Source organism: Agelaius phoeniceus, chromosome 3, assembly GCF_051311805.1.
Source record: "Agelaius phoeniceus isolate bAgePho1 chromosome 3, bAgePho1.hap1, whole genome shotgun sequence".
NCBI classification, from domain to species: Eukaryota; Metazoa; Chordata; class Aves; order Passeriformes; family Icteridae; genus Agelaius; species Agelaius phoeniceus.
The window spans coordinates 31,616,012-31,633,352 of NC_135267.1; the positions used below are offsets into that span (position 1 = coordinate 31,616,012).

The following is a 17,341-nucleotide window of genomic DNA, read 5'->3' on the forward strand; positions in this document are numbered from 1 at the left end:
ATGGTTTGTGCTTTCCCATTCATGGCAATGTAGGAATTCAGCCCATAGTTTCCTGCATATTAAGGCTAAGATTGAAAGGTCTTAAATCTTTATCTTTGAGCTGCTGGGGTAACAAAGGAAATAAGAGGATAGGGTTGTTTACCTTCACTGGGCTTAGGAATCTTCCTGTAAAGTGATACTTAGTCGAAACTCGTGTTAAATTCAGTTCACATTTTAAAAGTTTCAGCCTTGAGATAGACTTTCAGCAAGCAATCTAGTGACTTAATTCACCACCTCTACAAGGAATAAAAAGCTGGTTAATTTATTTTATAATTAGTAGGGTTTTTTTAATGGAGGAGGGGAAGGTGCACAATGGTATTTTATATAAATTTGTAGAAGCCCAGAATACAGAACAAGGATTGCCTTCAGGAAGGACAGTTGCACAGAACCATTATTTGGGTTCAAGGAGAAACAGTGAAAACAGGATTAAAACACAAATCATGTATCATACAGATGACTAAGCGCTCACACATCCAAAATACCACTCATGAAAAATGTAATTTTGAATGAAGAAATACAGAACTGACTCCTGTTTCTCCCTGCCCCCACAGCTTGTTATAAGTGGTAAAGTTAAGACTAAAAAAAAGTCTGCTGTAGTCTAGCATAGGTGTGTTTTCTGTCAGAGCATGATGATTTCTGCTAAATCTAGAGAAAACTTTTAGGGGATTAATTTATATATATTAATTGATTAAATAATTTATAAGTTGCTATTTCCCTTTTACAAGGAAATTTTCTAGTAGGTTTTTGTTTAGCCAGATTTTGGGTCTCCTACTAGAAAAAGAAAGCTTCAATATTTTAAACTCCCATGTTAAGTATTAGTCTGTGGTCTGGTCAGTGGAACCACAGCAAAGCACAGAGTTTACTGCAGATGAGCAGCTTTAGTGAATCCCATAGAAGTTGATTCCTTTAACAGCCTTGTTTTCTGCAGGCATGTATTGCATCCACTGAGACATGGAATTTAGCATCACTGTGTAGTCATCACTGAAAGCAAATAAAAATATGTACTTCTCCCCTGCTAAATACAGCCACGTTCCAGGATGGGATTTTGTACTTCTGCCATGTTTTCTTCTGAAGAGTGGGATGCTGAAGGCTCTGAAGTTTCCAGAATCTCAGCTCCAGTCGTACTCAGGGTGGGGAGAGTAGTGTTTGGTTTTGGTTTTACATTTTGTGGTTCAAACTGAGGATAGAATGGAAACTATAAATGCCAGTATTAAGGTGAAAGTGGTTCATTGTAGTAGGCTGGCCCTGGCTGGATGCCAGGCACCCAGCAGAGCCTCTATCTTGCTCCCCTCTGCAACTGGACAGGGGACAGAAAATAAAATGAAAGTTCATGGGAGATAAGAACTGGGAGAGGTCACTCACCAAATAGTGTCATGGGCAACACAGACTCATGCTGGGGATTTTAACTGAAATTATTACTAACAAATTCAGAGCAGGGTGATGAGAAGTAAAATAAGACCTTAACAATACCTTTCCCCCACTCCTCCTTCCAGCTCTTTCTCCTCCCCCAGCAGTGCCCAGAGATGGGAATGGGGGTAATGGTCAGTCAATCCCAGGTTATTTCTGCTGTGCTCAGGAAGAGGAGTCCTATTCCACATGGTGTCCCTCCCACTGGAAATAGTTCTCTGTGAACTTCTCCAACTTCTCTATCCCACAGGCACCAATCCCCCCCAACCTGCTGCAGTGTGGATCACTTGCACAGAGAGCAGTCCCTCAGGAACAGGCTGCTCCAGCCTGAGTCCCCCACAGGCTCACAAGTCCCACCAGCAAACCTGCTCCAGAGTGAGCTCCTCTCTCCACAGCCCTGCAGGTCCCTGCCAGGACCCTGCTCCAGCACTGGCCTCCCACAGGGTCACAGGCTCCTCTCAGGCACCCCCTGCTCCAGTGTGGGTCTCCTCCATGGGCTGTGGGTGGATCTCTGCATCCCTGTGGATCCCCATGGGCTGCAGGGGCACAGCTGCCTCACCATGGGCTGCACCAGGGGCTGCAGGGGAATCTCAGCTCTGGTGCCTGGAGCACCTCCTGCCCCTCCTTCTGCACTGACCCTGCTGTCTGCAGGGCTGTTCCTCTCATGTTCTCACCCTGCTCTTCTCTGGCTGCAATTGCAACTGTGCAGTAACTTTTCCCTTCTCAGCTGTGTTATCCCATAGGCGTCACCATTTCTGATTGGCCCAGCACATCCATCCTGGAGCTCTCTGGCATTGATTCTGCTGGACATGGAGAAGCTTCTGGCAGATGGTCCCAGAAGCCACCCCTGTAGCTTCTCTAGTACCAAAACCTGGCCATGCAAATCCAATACATGGATTTATAGGTTGCACATAAAATTTTTCTTCCTGTTTGAGTCATTTTACTGTGGGAACTGGATTTAATATCTGATTTAAGGAAGAAAGGGAAATGTATGCCAAAGTTTTTGGAGTAACACTAACTCCTTAAAAATTCTACAATACTAAAATGATTTCCTGGATATCTTCTGATTAGATTGTCTTTCAGTATCATGAACAGACTGCACATTATTAAAAAACAAACAGAAAGCCCCTCCCCAAACCAAAGCCAAAACCCAAACAAAAACCTCAGAACATCTGTTAGTCTTAAAAAATATTCCATTTTATAATGCTGTAGAGAATTGTAGCAGCCTTGGTAGTCTGGGCATTCTGTGGGTTTGAAACACACAGATCTATCCATCCTCATAAATCCAGGGTGTCCAGGTTACTGAACTCTGAAGTGAGTACACCTTTCCTTCTTATACAAGTGGAACTCTGTGGAAAGAGATGGAAGTGTGGATAAATGATAGTAGCTGCCAGAAGGTAGTTTGTTTACCTGGATTCAGTGACCAGAGAGCAAACTGAGAACAACTTAATACCAAACACTTTATTACTTATGCTTGTTATTTACAGTATTTACATATTGCACGTTCGCTGGAATGTTTTATACATTTATTATATAAAGTAAATTAATGGCAGCTTGTGTTTGTGTACAAAATCCATGCTCCACTGTCCCAAAAAGTATGTCTACTTGGAATAACATTCCTGTTTGTCATGCAGTTTGTACTCCAGGGTACAATGTGACCCCAATGCAAGTCTGTTTTAACCAAACTTTTTAAAAATTGCATAAGCATGAAGGATATCAAGTGACCACAACTACTGTGGAGCAGATCTTTAGTAGTTCTAGATATACAAACAAACATTCCTTAAAACTGTAGAATTAAGCAACAGAACATGAATTTTCTTGGTGAAATATTTGTGTTTACATAATTTTTGGCAGCATTACACATCAATTGTAGTGTGTTTTTAAGTATGGAGCATTAAGTACTACTGGCAGTTACGCTACTGTAAAGAATGTCAATCTGCAAACTGTCAATGACATACAAAATGCATGTTAAAAGAATTATGGGAAGTAGTCTGTCAATCTGCAAAAATAAATCTCTTGTTCACAATGGAATTCGCTAAAAGGTAGTAAGTTCTGTTTCCCTGTTGGTTTCCAAGGCACTTCTCTTGGTTCTTGGTGTTCCTTGTCGTGGTAGTAAGATCTGGTGGATTAAAAGAAAGAAGAAATTGACTTTCATCATTTTCATACTCACATACATGTGCTTGAGAATGTGTTTATCATCGTGAAAATAGCAAATAAAACTGGAGAATTCAGAAATAACTTTGGAAAGATCAGTAGTGAATTTTAAATTTACCTAAGTTCATATCAGCCTGACTGAACTGTAACATTAATGCTTTGTTAATCAAGGCTAAAATTCTGGAAAGCATCATTTTCTCTGATGGTTCATTTTTGATAGACACTGGGGAAATTCAGTTCTACCTATTAAAAACGTATTCATAGTTAATCTGTTCCAATGACTGCCTCTGTGAAGTCAAGAAGTGAATAAACTTCAGGAATAGCATTAACAGATTGCAAAATGCTTTCTAAATACCTTGGTGTCAGGAGCTGTTCATGGCATGCCCAGTTTGAAGGATCTAAAGGGTTTGATATTTCATTGGGCCCTTTTGTGAAGAAACTTGGACTCATACAAACAAGAAACAAACAGAAGTAACTTTTTTAAGAGTTGGGTGTATAACTACAGCCCCTGGAACATGCCAACACTAAGCCACCACAAACTAAGCAGGAGCTGCAGTGGTTCGATTTGCTGCCTGAAGTCTTCTAGAAGAGTGTCTTGGAATGAGATCACTGTCATGCCTATGACACTGATATCACAATCACCAATACAAAATTACAGCTTTCCACACTGCTTATGTATGTATTTTGCCTGTGTTCTAGAAATGTTGATTCAGAAGTTGAGCAGTGAAGATTTTCACAATCTTACTCCCCCACACCTTGAAAGCTTGTAAGAAAATGTAGTGTAACTGCACATACACATATCTAGAAGTCTGTCCTCTTCTAGACAGGTGAGCACTGAATGTTGCAAGTCTGTCCACCCAGTTTCAAATGTTTCCATGCCTGTTGTTGTTCTTATTTAGAAATAAAAAATGTACAGTGTTTTTTCAGTCAGCAGGAACTACACAGCTGAAAGACTCTCACATGCAAGCAGACCCAGATGAAGCTTTGGTGTTTTACAGCCATCAAAAATCCGTGGCGGAGATAAAAACCGGTGATAATCTGATACTAGAATTCTGCTGATGGTATTTTTCACAGTTAAAACTTTCATATTGTCTGTCTGAACATAGGTAACCTCCCCATGATCAGTGTGAATTCTCTGATACTCTGAGCTTCTCTACATTTTCTACTGCTTAAGTATAATTTGTAATGGAATCATTTGTATGCGAAGTCAGTTGGACTTGACATAATCCATTGAAAATCAAGCTATTGGTGCATACAGAAATACTTGTTAGTAGTATTTAAACATTTAGTTTTGCAATTTTTGAAAGCTATTTAGGAAATGTAATAATGTTACAGAAAATTTTAATGTAATCTAGGGTTTTTTTCTGGCTTTGCAGATAGAACAATTACTTCTATTTTTTTTTTTAATATCCTTCCTTAGAGGGGGAAACTGATGTAAATTTTCCTTGTCTTTCATTTTAATCTAGCTTATTTTCTGTATGTATGCTCCTACTGTACCCTATTTAAGCTATGATGTTAAAAAGTGATGTTTAGAAGAAATTAACATGCTTTTGGTTTGATCAGTGTGTGATACAATCTACAAGTTAAACACTGAAAATGTAATAAAAACTTTTTTCATTACTAATGGGAATGTGCAGCTCACTGGAGGTGAAAAACAGGGGTTAGGATGCTCATTTGTCATCTCATCTCCACTTGCTTTTGTAGGGGAACTTGACAGTTTTGTATCAGCTAATCACAGTTTTCTAAACCCCTGGTGTTTTCAGAAACCCCAGGTTTTTAGCATCGATAAATCTGTTCTACTTCTTTTTTTTTTTTTTAATTTCATATAGTCTGTTATATGCATCAGTCTAGGGATATTAGGCTGGAACTTAGCTGAAGGATGATGGATAGTCTTGGTGGAGATCCTGAATGCAATCTGACTACTGCCTCTGTTGAGAACATAGGTAACTATACAACTCCCCAGCCAATTGTGCTAATTTTTAAAAGCACATATGAAAGCTATTATAAAGGCATATTGCAGCTTTCCAGATTTGATTCTGGTTATTACCTGTGCATGATGATAAACTCTGTAAGAAAAAGCTAATCTATATGACAAGAATTTAGTGGTTTAAATATCAATATAAATTTTAAAATACTGTGCCAGTATGATATTGTAGCAGAACCTCCTCATACTTATATATAAAAAAAATTATTTTCCCAAGTGTGCACACCCAGGTGGAATTCTGCTGTAATGTGATCACAGAGATCCATGCACTGAAGATTATGAAGCTCTGAATGTTCCATCTGGTGCTAGCCAGAGATATCTCACAGCAAGGAAAACTGTGAGCTGCCCTTTAATAAACCTGGATGATGCCACACTAGTAACCATGCACGCTGGCTGCCTTTTTAACTCAAAGCAGTAGTTCCGAAAAAAGTCTTAAATTACTTAACTTGGGAACCAATTCCTGGCATCATGAAGAGGTGATTGAACATGCACTGAGCAGCTGTATAAAACAAACCAAGATATACTTTCTAGAAAAAAACAGGCTTTCACTGAATAATACACAATCCTCTCATCTTAATTTCACCTTCACTTTTATGCAATTCAAGTGTCTGACATTTCAATGCACTTGATGTTACTCTGAGAAAGCAGCATCCTACAGGAGAATGCAATTAAGGGCTGTTGTTTCCATTGTTACAACACATTTGAAGCAAAATTCAAGTGCCCAAATATCTTGGTTTAAGAATAATTTGAAAAAATGGATATATAATACAGTGTATAGGAATGGGATATTGAGTGGAGTATTTTAAGTTTCCAACTTTATCTTGTATTTTCAGCATTTGTCTCATACATTACTAGTATGGTCAATACATCTTGAGGAGTTTACAGAGATTTTCTGGAGTTCCAAAGGAAATTTCAGTTTTAAGCTTATTACAAATTTTGCAACAGGTATTTGAACTGTATGTACAAATATTAATTATTTGCATCTTCATCTTAAAGGAACAAGCAACTGGTAGATTTCTTTAACACACTTTTTATAATGTATAAACCTCATTTTCTCTGCATAGCCTGAGACTCCAACTACTTGCACCAGTCTTGTATTTATTAGTGTAAAAGTGTGTCATTAGCTTTACTTTGTTTATTTGAAATAACTGTAGATGCTTTAAAAGTTCTTAAAACCACATTAATATTTGTCAATACAGAAATTAGAAGAAACCTTCAAAACAGAAGTATGTAATAAGATGTGATAATGCAGTCCATAGTCCCTGAACTCCTCCTCACAGTGCAAGAAGTTTACAAAGTAAGTTATGAGATCAGTATTGGTCTCTAGCAAACATGTATAGGACAGGTAATGGAAAAGGGATGGAGCACCAACAGTAGCACCTGAAGTTTTCAAACAGAAGTAATAAAATCTGTATGACTGTGGCCAAGTGGCTTTGACAAATGCTTTGTCTGAAGATTCCTTTGTCAAAGGAGTTTTCAGATTCATCACTGTCTGTCACCAGAACTGCTCATGATCTGAACTGTGAAGGTGAAGATTTTGGGAATTGTGTTCCTGGCATCTCTAACCTACTGCCGATATGGACAACCTAACAGTTGTGGGATGTATCTGCATGGAGTGGAACAAAGCAAGCATGGAACATGGGAACTATTAGGAAGCTGGTAGAAGAAAGAGGCTGAAGAACAGAACAAAAAAAAGAAGCATCAAGGACAGGACTCTAGCATAGCTGTGTCGACCATGAGAAGGGGTTACAGAATAAAATTAATTAGTGATGGTGCTGGTGGCAGCCAGGGAATACAGCCTGGGAGGCTCTCTGGAAAAAAAAAAAGGACAACTGGGAGATGTGGTAATACAAATCTGCTGCTCTGGCTTCACTCGTGCAATCTCAACAAGTTGAAGGGCTGTTACTGGGTCCCTGCATTGCTCATGTCTGTAGGACAGGCAGAAAGGGAACATATACTCTAAAAAAGAGAGAAGATGGAGCTCAGTTACATATGTATAGGACACATGAGAAAAACTTAAGGCTCCACAAGACATGTCACACCATAAACACACATGTGCCACACAGGAATGTGTTGTGACAGTAACATGTCTAACTCCTGTTTTCACATATTATTTTCTTGTTTAATCTGAGCTCTGAGTTTCAATGTCTTGTGTGCTTTAAAGCTGTGCTAGTCCAAAATGCACTACAAATAAAAATAAATTTGTATTTTTTCTTCTCTTCAAATTGAACTCTAAACATGGATAGATGTCCACAGATCTGAAAAATCTAACAAAACTACTAGTTTGCCAAAGTAATAATCCAACTATAGCTCAGCACACTTATAAACCTGCAATGAAAGCAAAATCAGATACTGAACAAAACAGGAAACATAAATTTGTTTTACGCAAATTTAACTGATTCAGTGGAAAAGCCTTGAGGAGAAAAGAGGCTCAATCCTACAGACACCTGTGCATCTCCAGATATATGTAGTAGAGGATAGTCTTCCTTTCTGCTAAGTGAGGCTGCTTAAGGAGTCTACCACTGATTTGCGTCTGTGTGAATAAAAGAAGTGGACAGTTGCTGACATTGAAATATGTTGTGCAAAGGTTGTTTGAGAAAAGGATATTTTTAAATAGACTCCCAGCTTGAGATGTGAACTACTTTAGTTGCTATTCCTTCATATTACAATTTCATGTTTACATGGCAGGTTGTTAAGATAAAGATAAAATTTTCTAAAGAAAGGGAGAAAAGAATTTCACACTGTGATGTATCTGCTTATTAGTATTGGTAATAATATTATTCACCTATTTGCAAAGTTAAACAAATTAAGTCTCATTTATCCAGACTGGATAGAGAGAATGACTTGTAGAAACCTTTGTTGAGATTGAATAGCTCCATCAGGTTTTCCTGCAGTCATGTTTTCTTTAGATTAAATAATCCTAATTCCTGTAACTGTTCTTGTATACTGAGTTTTCTAAGCCTTTGGTCATCCATGTTGCTCTACTTTGGACTCATACAAGAAGAACCTGTATGTCTTCAAGTGTGGTGCCTTTAATTAAATATAGTATTCCAGTAACAGTAATTGTGTCAGGAGTTTCATAAACTATGATTCTACTTATACATTCCAGTACAGTTTGACTTTCTTCAAGTGTAACACCGCTGTCTCGCTTAGTTTGCAGTCCACAACAACCCCTGTTTTCAACAGCACTATCTAACTATTCACCAAATTCCATGTATTTCTGTGGTTGAATAATCCTACAGGACTTTATCATTCTGCTCTTTAGCTGTCATCCTGGTTTTAGACTATTTGGCTTATTTTTCAGGATTATTTTTAATTTCAAGGTTGTACTGTATCATGGTTGCTTGTCCTAAAATACTGAAATACATTAATACAGTATTCTACTACCCAAGTTATTAATGAAAATACTGAACAATATCAAACCCATAATGAAGCTGTGTGACATTGGTCAGTATATTTTTCCAGTTTTGACAGTGAAGCACTAACAACCTATGTATTTTTTCCAGTCATTTTTACATTTATCTTCCCCAGCTTGATTGTGAGAGTGAAGTGCACAACAGTGTCAATGCTTAAAATAAAAGAAAATAAAATGCTTAATATTTATTACTTTTCTCACAGATTCCTTCCACAAGATGTGTATTTTGTCACAGAGTTAAAGCATCTTGGTTTGACAGCATTTGTTATTGACAAATCTACATGGTTATTATTTATCCCTTTGTCCAAGATCACATTTTGTCTCAGGTAAAAGTTGAAAACAGAATGTAAATTAGTCCTTCTGTATTCTTATGTTACAGTTCTCTACACATAGTTTGGGAGTAATTTTTGGTTTGGTTGATTGGCTTTTGTTTTTATTTTGGTGCATGAAATTTCCCAAGTATTTTTGGGAAATATAGGCCCATCTAGGCAAAGAAGGAGGGAATTAACCTCTAGACATGAGAGGTGTACACAAGGAAATCCCAATCCAAATAGCTTGAAGATAGTTTATCAATGCTACTATCAGTACATTTTAACTGATTTACTGTAAAAGCACCTGTGACCTATCTGCATTTATGAAGCTTTGATGTGTACAGCTATGTATATATTAACTCATACTACTGAGTACAGCACAGATCTACAGCTGCACACACAAAAGGGCGACTGCTGCTGCCGATACAGGCAGTTGTGTACTGAGTAAACTCTTGAAAAATAAGCCACAGCTGCTGTGTTTTGTTCTGTAACAACAAATTCACTATCTGCTAACTGTATGCTGCTATAAATAATTCACAGATGATGCACATGGACGTTTATGTAATGACTTCCAGTAGGGGGTACCCTTTCCTTAATGCCAAAATTTGCCAGATTAAGCCAGTTACTTCAAGTCCTTTGGGAGGGGAATACCTTATCTAAAGGACAGTTGTTATTATACTCCCATGAATTTTCATGTATGAAACACAACATCTGCTGCTTTGCTATGCACTGGAATGTCATTTCTGCTAAGAAAAAGCTTACCTTTATCCTTCCATGCACATAGGGCTTACTGCCAGTCGAGTAAGAAGCCTGGCACATCTTTTATAGTCTGTATGAAAAAAAAAAACATTACTAGATTACCAAAGTAATCAAATTTGCCTTTAAAAATCAAAATCGCTTTCAGTGTGCAAATTAGTGTCATAGCAAAGTTCAATGAATACCTTCTGTTTGCAACAGAATAAAAATCAACTCTTTTGACTTAAAAGAGGAATGTATAAAAATTGGGTAATAACTAAAATCCATGTCTAATGGCACGTCTAACTATGCAACTGACTTCTGCACATGTTCTATCTGTAAACAAACAGCATGAAAGTGCTTGGAGGCTCTCCAAGTGTATGTATGTATGTATTAGAATTTATACATCTGTGCCTGTGCTTCTGTGCAGGATCTAAACATGTGACTCTAGTATTTCCATATTAGAGAAAGAATAAATAGTGCTCATCCACCTTTAAATCCAGCCATCAATGAGCAAGTCTGTCAACTTAATATTAAGTAATGCCACTCTCCAACAGATTTTCTTCCCGGGAACAATTAAATTAGACAAATAACATCTTCTATTCATACAAATCTTAAGTCCAGCCCGAGTAGATGACCACATGATAGACATTCATAGGACCATGAAGCAAGTACTAGAAAGTATGCCAACACAATGCTTTTGTACTAGCTACCACCACACTGCAGCATCAGAGACAGTTTTTGTTTCTTTGCTGTTTGGCCTTCAGATCTCTATATACAAGGAACAGTATAATTTGAAGTCAGGATATTATCAAAAAGTAACATTCTGTGCATGAAGAATTAAGGCAGGCTGTTTGTCTCATTTTCCTAGAAGAAAGTTACTTTAAAGATATGCTAGTCAGTCCAGCCCAGTAGGTGACGTTCACTTTTAGGCTTTATTTCATTAATGGGTAACTACAGCTAATGTTTCATCTGGAGATGGAATGTTAACAATCCCAACTCACAGCATAGTTATGGTATAATTTCCACTCATACAAATGATCCTCCATTATCCAGACATTATGTTGGTGGATATGTCACCTGTCAGGAGGAAAAGGCTAATTTAGAGCCGTTAAGGCCAACTAGTTTTTAGCTTCACAGCTTGGAGCACTCATTAGTGCTGAGCCAAATGATGTTTGTGTTGTGATCCTTATGAAAAAGGTAATGACCATTGCTTGTTCAGAACAGAGAAGTTATGAACAACTCACATCTCCACCCATGTAAACAGAGGGTGATCTGGTTACCTGTCATCTAGAAACCCTTGTGTTTCCAGGGAATTTCTTATCTGAAGCCTTACAAATAGAGAAAATGTGCACAATTCTTACCAAATATGCCTTTAAAATGCACTGGGCTGAAATATTTATTAATACTAGAAACTTGGAATCTGTAACTCTTGTTTCTATTCCCAGCTCTGCTACTGACCCAACTGGTTGACCTCAGACAAGTAAAATAAAGTGTGCTTCCATTCTGAAAAGGCTGTACTAAAATAGCATCTGCTTACTCAACAGGCCCACCTCAGTATGAATCTGGAGTCACATCTACTGACTGATAAATGTCAGTGTTTGATTTTTATTTAATTCTCTGTGCTGCCAACAGTGATGAGGCATCATAAGTGGCTTTTGCTTAGTTGTGTCCATCAGCACTATTTTTTTTTTCCTAAGCTAACAAGTTATACTTTTATAATTCACTGAAGACAAGTGTTGCAAAGATTCATTGTCAACATCACTGGTAGACTGGTAGCTGAATAGTCAAAATAGAAAATGTCTATAAAATGTGTCCTACATATATAATCAATGAAAAGTAAAATAACCCCACCTGGATTTGTGATCCTGTTTTGAATATACAGCACTAAAAATTAAATATGAGATATTTGTGAGAGGAAAAACAAACACATGGTTTGGAACCCATGAGGCAAATACATCAGTACCTAAGGATGCAGTGTTTACAGCCACTCTACACAGTGTATTTGCAATGAGAAAATTTTATTTCTGTTTTCCTCTCTGTAATGCTGATGCTGTTCTAGCAAAGCTGTAGAGAATACTTTGTACATTTTAAAGCAGTCCAAATTTTTCTTTGCAGGGAATGCATTCTGACATTGTATCACTACTGATACTTGATAGAACTGACAAATTTTAGAGTTTTCTCTCATTTTAGGGAAGTGCCTGCTTTTGTTACTTACATGCTGGGATGGTACAATCCCTCGTATTGTGATAAAGCCGATGAAAGTGTTTGCTACATTTTGGACTAAAGTAGAGTGGACCTGAAAGATAAAGAAAAAATAAGTTATGAATCAGCACAGCTCACAAGTAGAGCAGTGTAGCTTATGGTATGTGTGTGAAATACGGATACCAACGCAAAATTAAAACATACCTGTTAAATGCTTCAAGAACTTGTCTTTCATTCTCAGATCTCTGGGAACTATTTCTGTGGGACAGAAAAAGGAATAGTGTTACCCTGCTGCACTGGACCTATGCTTGCCAAGCATAGTATGAAGACAGGGAACACTGTGCAGCAACATCACCAGTATGTCTTGACAGGTGCATGGAGGGCAGAAGTCCTTTGCATACAGTAGGCCAAATTGCAAGCAGTCACTTCACATAGGGAGACCTTGTAAAATGCTCTGTGAAACACAGTACTGATGAAACAATGTCTGCTAGGTGAGAAATCATTAATGATGATGGCTATTAACTAAGAGTCAGATTTTAGTTCTCTATGAACGACATTATGAAGTTTACCTAGACTTAAATTCTTTCATATTACACAAGTGTTAAGGACTCAGTGATATATTCCAGTCTGGGGTTGTGTCTTCTAATTCTCTTATACAAATGTAACCACTATTCTGTCCCAGGTATGTCTGTAGTGTAGAAGCACTGCTCTACTGTAATCATGAAACTGGATTGATCTACTTACAGGAATCTTCCCTCCCTCCCCCCGCAGTAAGTAAAATTCACAGGAAATTATTCCAAGCAAATTGCTCTCTTCTGGCTCCCTATGTTTGTGGTTTACCGCCTTGTGTTTTGTGTTCAGCAGATGGCAAAATGAAACTAGTTTACTGAAATCCATTTTAGCCCTAACCCCTGCTTGTGACTTCCTGATTTACAGCTATCTTTGATTGCTTTCTGTTACAAACTCTGTGCTGATGGCTTAGTGCTGATTGTGTATGATACACTATATGGTGCTTTATTTACTTGACCATGAATGCCTGAGCAGCCTTTTTCATTCCCCTGGCACCTCTTATCAGATATAAAGCAGAGAGCATTTCCATCCAGATCTGATTCACTTGTGAATTTAGACACTTCTCGAAAGTCATTCATCGTTTACTTCTAACTTTAGTCAGTGTAAGTAAAATTGACCTTATCCTATTTGACCTAATTATGTCATGAAGAACATTAAAAACACACATGCTTCACTCAGAAACTTCCCATGGGACAAGTTCACTAGGAAAGTGATGCCAAAACTGAAATGAAAGACTCTAACTAGTAGTTCCTTTTCAGAGTTGCTGGGAAAAACTCCATCATAGTAACAGAATGAAAAACCCTGCTTCGAAATCAGTAACAACACTACCAACTAATCCACTCTGAAGCAGAATTATTAATTTTGTAGATAACTGTTCTACACAAGCCAGATGTTTTGCACCAACAGGGTGACCAAAACTATGCCCATGTTCCAAGATGAGATTTAGAGTTGTGCACATCACAGTTCCCTGCTTAATCTGGCCTCTTTGACTCTTCAACATTTGTAAAACAAAATGTTCTCTCCTGTGTTGACCTTAAGGAGAACAGAACTCTCTTCCTCTGTGCATTCATTATTCATCCCAATAGAGAAGCAACATCTTCATGACAACCACCAATAAATGCAAATTATGAGGATATTTGAGTATGAATGAGAATGGCAAAAAGGTACAATGAAACTTTAAAAGATCAATAAAGACAAAATAAACAGCATACTATCAAAATGAAAGCCAGTTTGGGAAAACTTGAGTAAATATTTGCTGGAAAATATTCAGAAAGTCGCTGTCAGTTGGAGGGGTCAGATGAGCAGCAGTAACACTGCAGAGGCTTGGGAGTGACAGGGAACACTAAATTAGACATGGCAGCAGGAGGAACTAAATCAAGTTTCAACTGAGTGCACAGAAGTACATCACCAAACTAAGCAGGTTAGAGAGGAGCCAATCAAACGAGCAGAGGGATGGCTGCAGGAGTGTCCCAAACTGGTCACAGCCTGCACAATGACAGAGGAGTACTGTCTCAGTTCCCTAGAATTTCAAAGGTGCTACCTCTGGAGTACAAAAGGAACTAAGGTGAACAACTCAGTTCAGTGAAGCTGAGGTGTGGGGAAGACTTCTATATGTAAGGTCTTTAAGGACATACTACAGTCCTGCAGGAGAATTCTTGCCAGGGTCATTTCCAAGAAACACTTAAACCAAGCACATGATAATAAGTGGTAACCTTCCAGGAAAAAAGCGTTTTCATCCCTTGTTTCTTTGATCTCAGCCCATTTAAGTCTTTTCCCATATTATTAGGTTTTATTCAAAGCCACAGGAAGTTGGACTTTCAGTTGAGTTCATTATCCAGAGAGTAAAAGGCTCTGAGAGGTGAATGGAGGTTTTCTATTCCAAATTTGCCATCTGTGTCTGTTTCTGATACCAAATGGAATCTGCACGTATTTCAAGTGGTGAATTCTTAATACAAAATTAGTAACCTGATGCACGATCTCATTCACGAGGCACCCTAGGGAAAAAAAATGGACTGTGACTTACCAACTCTCTGCTCGTCCTGGTACCCTCCATAGTCAGCCACTTCCCTTCGATCCAAGTTATAGTCATGCTTGGAGAAGTACTGCATCCCACTGTCCTTCTCCAGGTGGTACCTTTTCAGTTCCTGAATGATCTCCATGATGAGATTTAAGAGATTTTGCTTGTCCTTCAAATCTGTGGAGTCTGTTTTTTCTTTGCAGTATCCTGCTGAGAGCATTAAGAGTACAAGCCCCAGCAGCCCAGAAGACCTCAGTCCACTCATTGCAGTCCGACCTGAAGAGTGCATGAGGGGATGAAGAGGAAGGATCCGCTGCTATGTGAGGTCTCCTGTTTCACTGGAAGAGAAAATTGGGGGTGGGTCGAAAGTGGGGAGACTCGTGGGGGTGAAATCGGAAACACTAGCGGAGGAAAGAGCGGCGGCCGCTTGGCAGGTTACACAAGGCGGGGCACAGACCGCTCGGGGCTGCGGGGGCTGGCAGAGCGGGACGGGGCGGGGGGTCCGCGGGGCTCGGCCGCTGCCCCCGCGCCCCTCAGTGCCCGGCCCGCGGGCAGAGCCCCCAGCGCCGCGGGCAGCGCGGCTCGGCCTGCCCGCAGCCGGCGCCGGGCCCCGCGGGAGGGCGGGGGCGCAGCCCCGGAGCGGGGCCAGGCTAGGGGTGCCCCGGCGGAGCAGATCCCCGGCGGGACGGGCGTTCCGCCCCGCCTCTCCCCGCCCCGCCGCGGAGCGGAGGAGCACGGGCGAGGGGCGACAACTTTCCCCGAAGTTTCCGCCGGAGAGCCGCGACAGCTGTCCCCACTCTCGCTGCGGGCCTCCGCGGCCGGGCTGCGGGCAGGAGCGGCGGGACGGGAGGTGCGCGGCTGGGGGGCAGCCGGCCGGGGCAGGGGACAGCACCGCCAGTCTCCCCATTTTCTGTCCCTTTCCCCGCTCCCCTACCCTGCAGGAGGAGCGGCCAGCATCATGCCCAGAGCCGCTCGCCTTCGGACGACTGACCGCCCCTCACGCACGGCCGGTCCGTGCGGCGGCTCTGCCCTGCCAGCCCTGGCGGGGTCCGGCTGTCACCGGACAGCGCTTTGGCCCGGCGGGGCGGGAGGGATGGGGGCGTGGGGAGGGAAACAAGAGGGGAAGAAGGCTGCTGGCGCTCGCCGGCCGCTTTACCTGTGTCTCTGTCCCGGACGCCGAGGTGTCTTCCCCCGGGAGCCGCTCCCCGGACGGCAGCAGCCAGTGAACGGCAGGGAGTCCGAGTATTCCGCGGCTGGCCCGCCCGCCCCCCTCCCGTCCCTGCGCTCCCGCCGTATCCACAAACTATTCCATCGCCGCTAGCCCCAGCGCAGCCGCTTATATAGGCTTATATAGGATGACATGAGACGGCAGATAGTATCGACTAGCAAGTGGGTGGAAAACAATAAAAGTCCACTTGGCAACCTCGGGAGCGTCGCTGCTTGCACAAGCCCCCCCTTCCCGCCCTCTCTCCCCTCCCGCCCCGGTGCCCCCCGTCCCTCCCCCTGCTCGGTTCTCCAGGGCTCAGTCACTCCTTCTCTGCTCTCCGACGTAAGGAGACGGTCCCAAGTGTGTGTGTTTGGAGTGGGAGGGGGCGGCGGGAAGATGGGGACGGGGGGAGCGCGCATCCCCCGAGCCTTTAATTAGAACCGCACTGAGGAGCCACTGAAATATTGATGTCCCTGGCGCAGCTCTCGTCAGGCGGGTCCCCGGCCCGCGGCCGCAGCCCCACGGGGGGCGGGCGGGGAAGCCGCCTGTTTACCGGGAACTCCGGGCCCGGCTGCGGCGGGGAAGGGGAGGTGTTGGGGCGGGGGCGAGCTGCCGGGGAAGGGGAAGGCTATTTCTGCTCCCGCCGGCCGGGAAGCCCGCGGAGAGGCGGCTGGAGTGGGTCTGGGCAGAGGGAGGGAGCGGGCGTGCCGCCTCTTTCGCCGATTCTTGGCACGGGCGGTCCCGAGTGGCGAGGCGGCTTCCTGGGCTCCCGGCGCGCCGCTGCCTGGAAGCGCTCCCAGCGGGGCCGGGAGAGGAGGAGGAGGAAGAGGAGGACGACGACGAAGGCAGTGCCCTGTCCGCTCCCGCAGCTGCCCTCGGCAGAGGTGACAGCGTGAGCGAAGGGCACTGGAAGCGCGGGGCAGGCTGCGGAGAGCGCCGAGCCCCCTCCAACGAGCGCCCTTCCCTAGAGCACGCACAGCCTGCCGCCCTCCCCGCGCAGCCCCTCGGGGCGCGGCAGGGGGAGGCTGAAACCCGATCCGGCGGAACTCCGGGTGTTTACTCTCCCGTGTGGATGAACCTGTCCCTCGGCAGCCGCGGACGCGGAGCTCCCCCCGTGCCGGGCGCGTTCCCCGACCCCCGCGGGCGCCTCTCCGGGGCCGCGCGCCGCGCGCTGCCCGCGCGCAGCGGGAACAGCGACCCCCGGCGGCCGCCGTCCCGCGCGCGCTCGGCGCTGCCGCCGCCCGCCGCCAGGCGGCGCTGAGTGCCTCGCGCCCCGCAGCCGTGAGGGCGGCCCGGC

General features: G+C 42.6%; 1 protein-coding gene across 1 annotated transcript; it reads right to left on the bottom strand.

Moving 5' to 3' along the window:
* Window positions 1–2,887: 2,887 nt before the first annotated feature.
* On the bottom strand, window positions 2,888–16,260 carry ALKAL2 (ALK and LTK ligand 2). Its single transcript, XM_054629700.2, has 6 exons — window positions 15,994–16,260; window positions 14,844–15,175; window positions 12,455–12,508; window positions 12,264–12,344; window positions 10,073–10,139; window positions 2,888–3,565 (listed from the first exon to the last, which is right to left on the bottom strand). Exons 2-5 carry the CDS (start codon window positions 15,124–15,126, stop codon window positions 10,075–10,077), a joined length of 483 nt encoding a protein of 160 aa, XP_054485675.1. The 5' UTR covers window positions 15,127–15,175; window positions 15,994–16,260; the 3' UTR covers window positions 2,888–3,565; window positions 10,073–10,074.
* Between the last annotated feature and the right edge of the window lie 1,081 nt (window positions 16,261–17,341).

Excerpts from the sequence above, each read along its gene's own strand:
- ALKAL2 (XM_054629700.2), bottom strand. The coding sequence starts at position 15,126 with ATGCACTCTTCAGGTCGGACTGCAATGAGTGGACTGAGGTCTTCTGGG. Across the intron at positions 12,345-12,454 it reads GTTCTTGAAGCATTTAACAG|GTCCACTCTACTTTAGTCCA; the intron begins GTATGTTTTAAT and ends TTTATCTTTCAG. Across the intron at positions 10,140-12,263 it reads GGATTGTACCATCCCAGCAT|ACTATAAAAGATGTGCCAGG; the intron begins GTAAGTAACAAA and ends TTTTTCATACAG.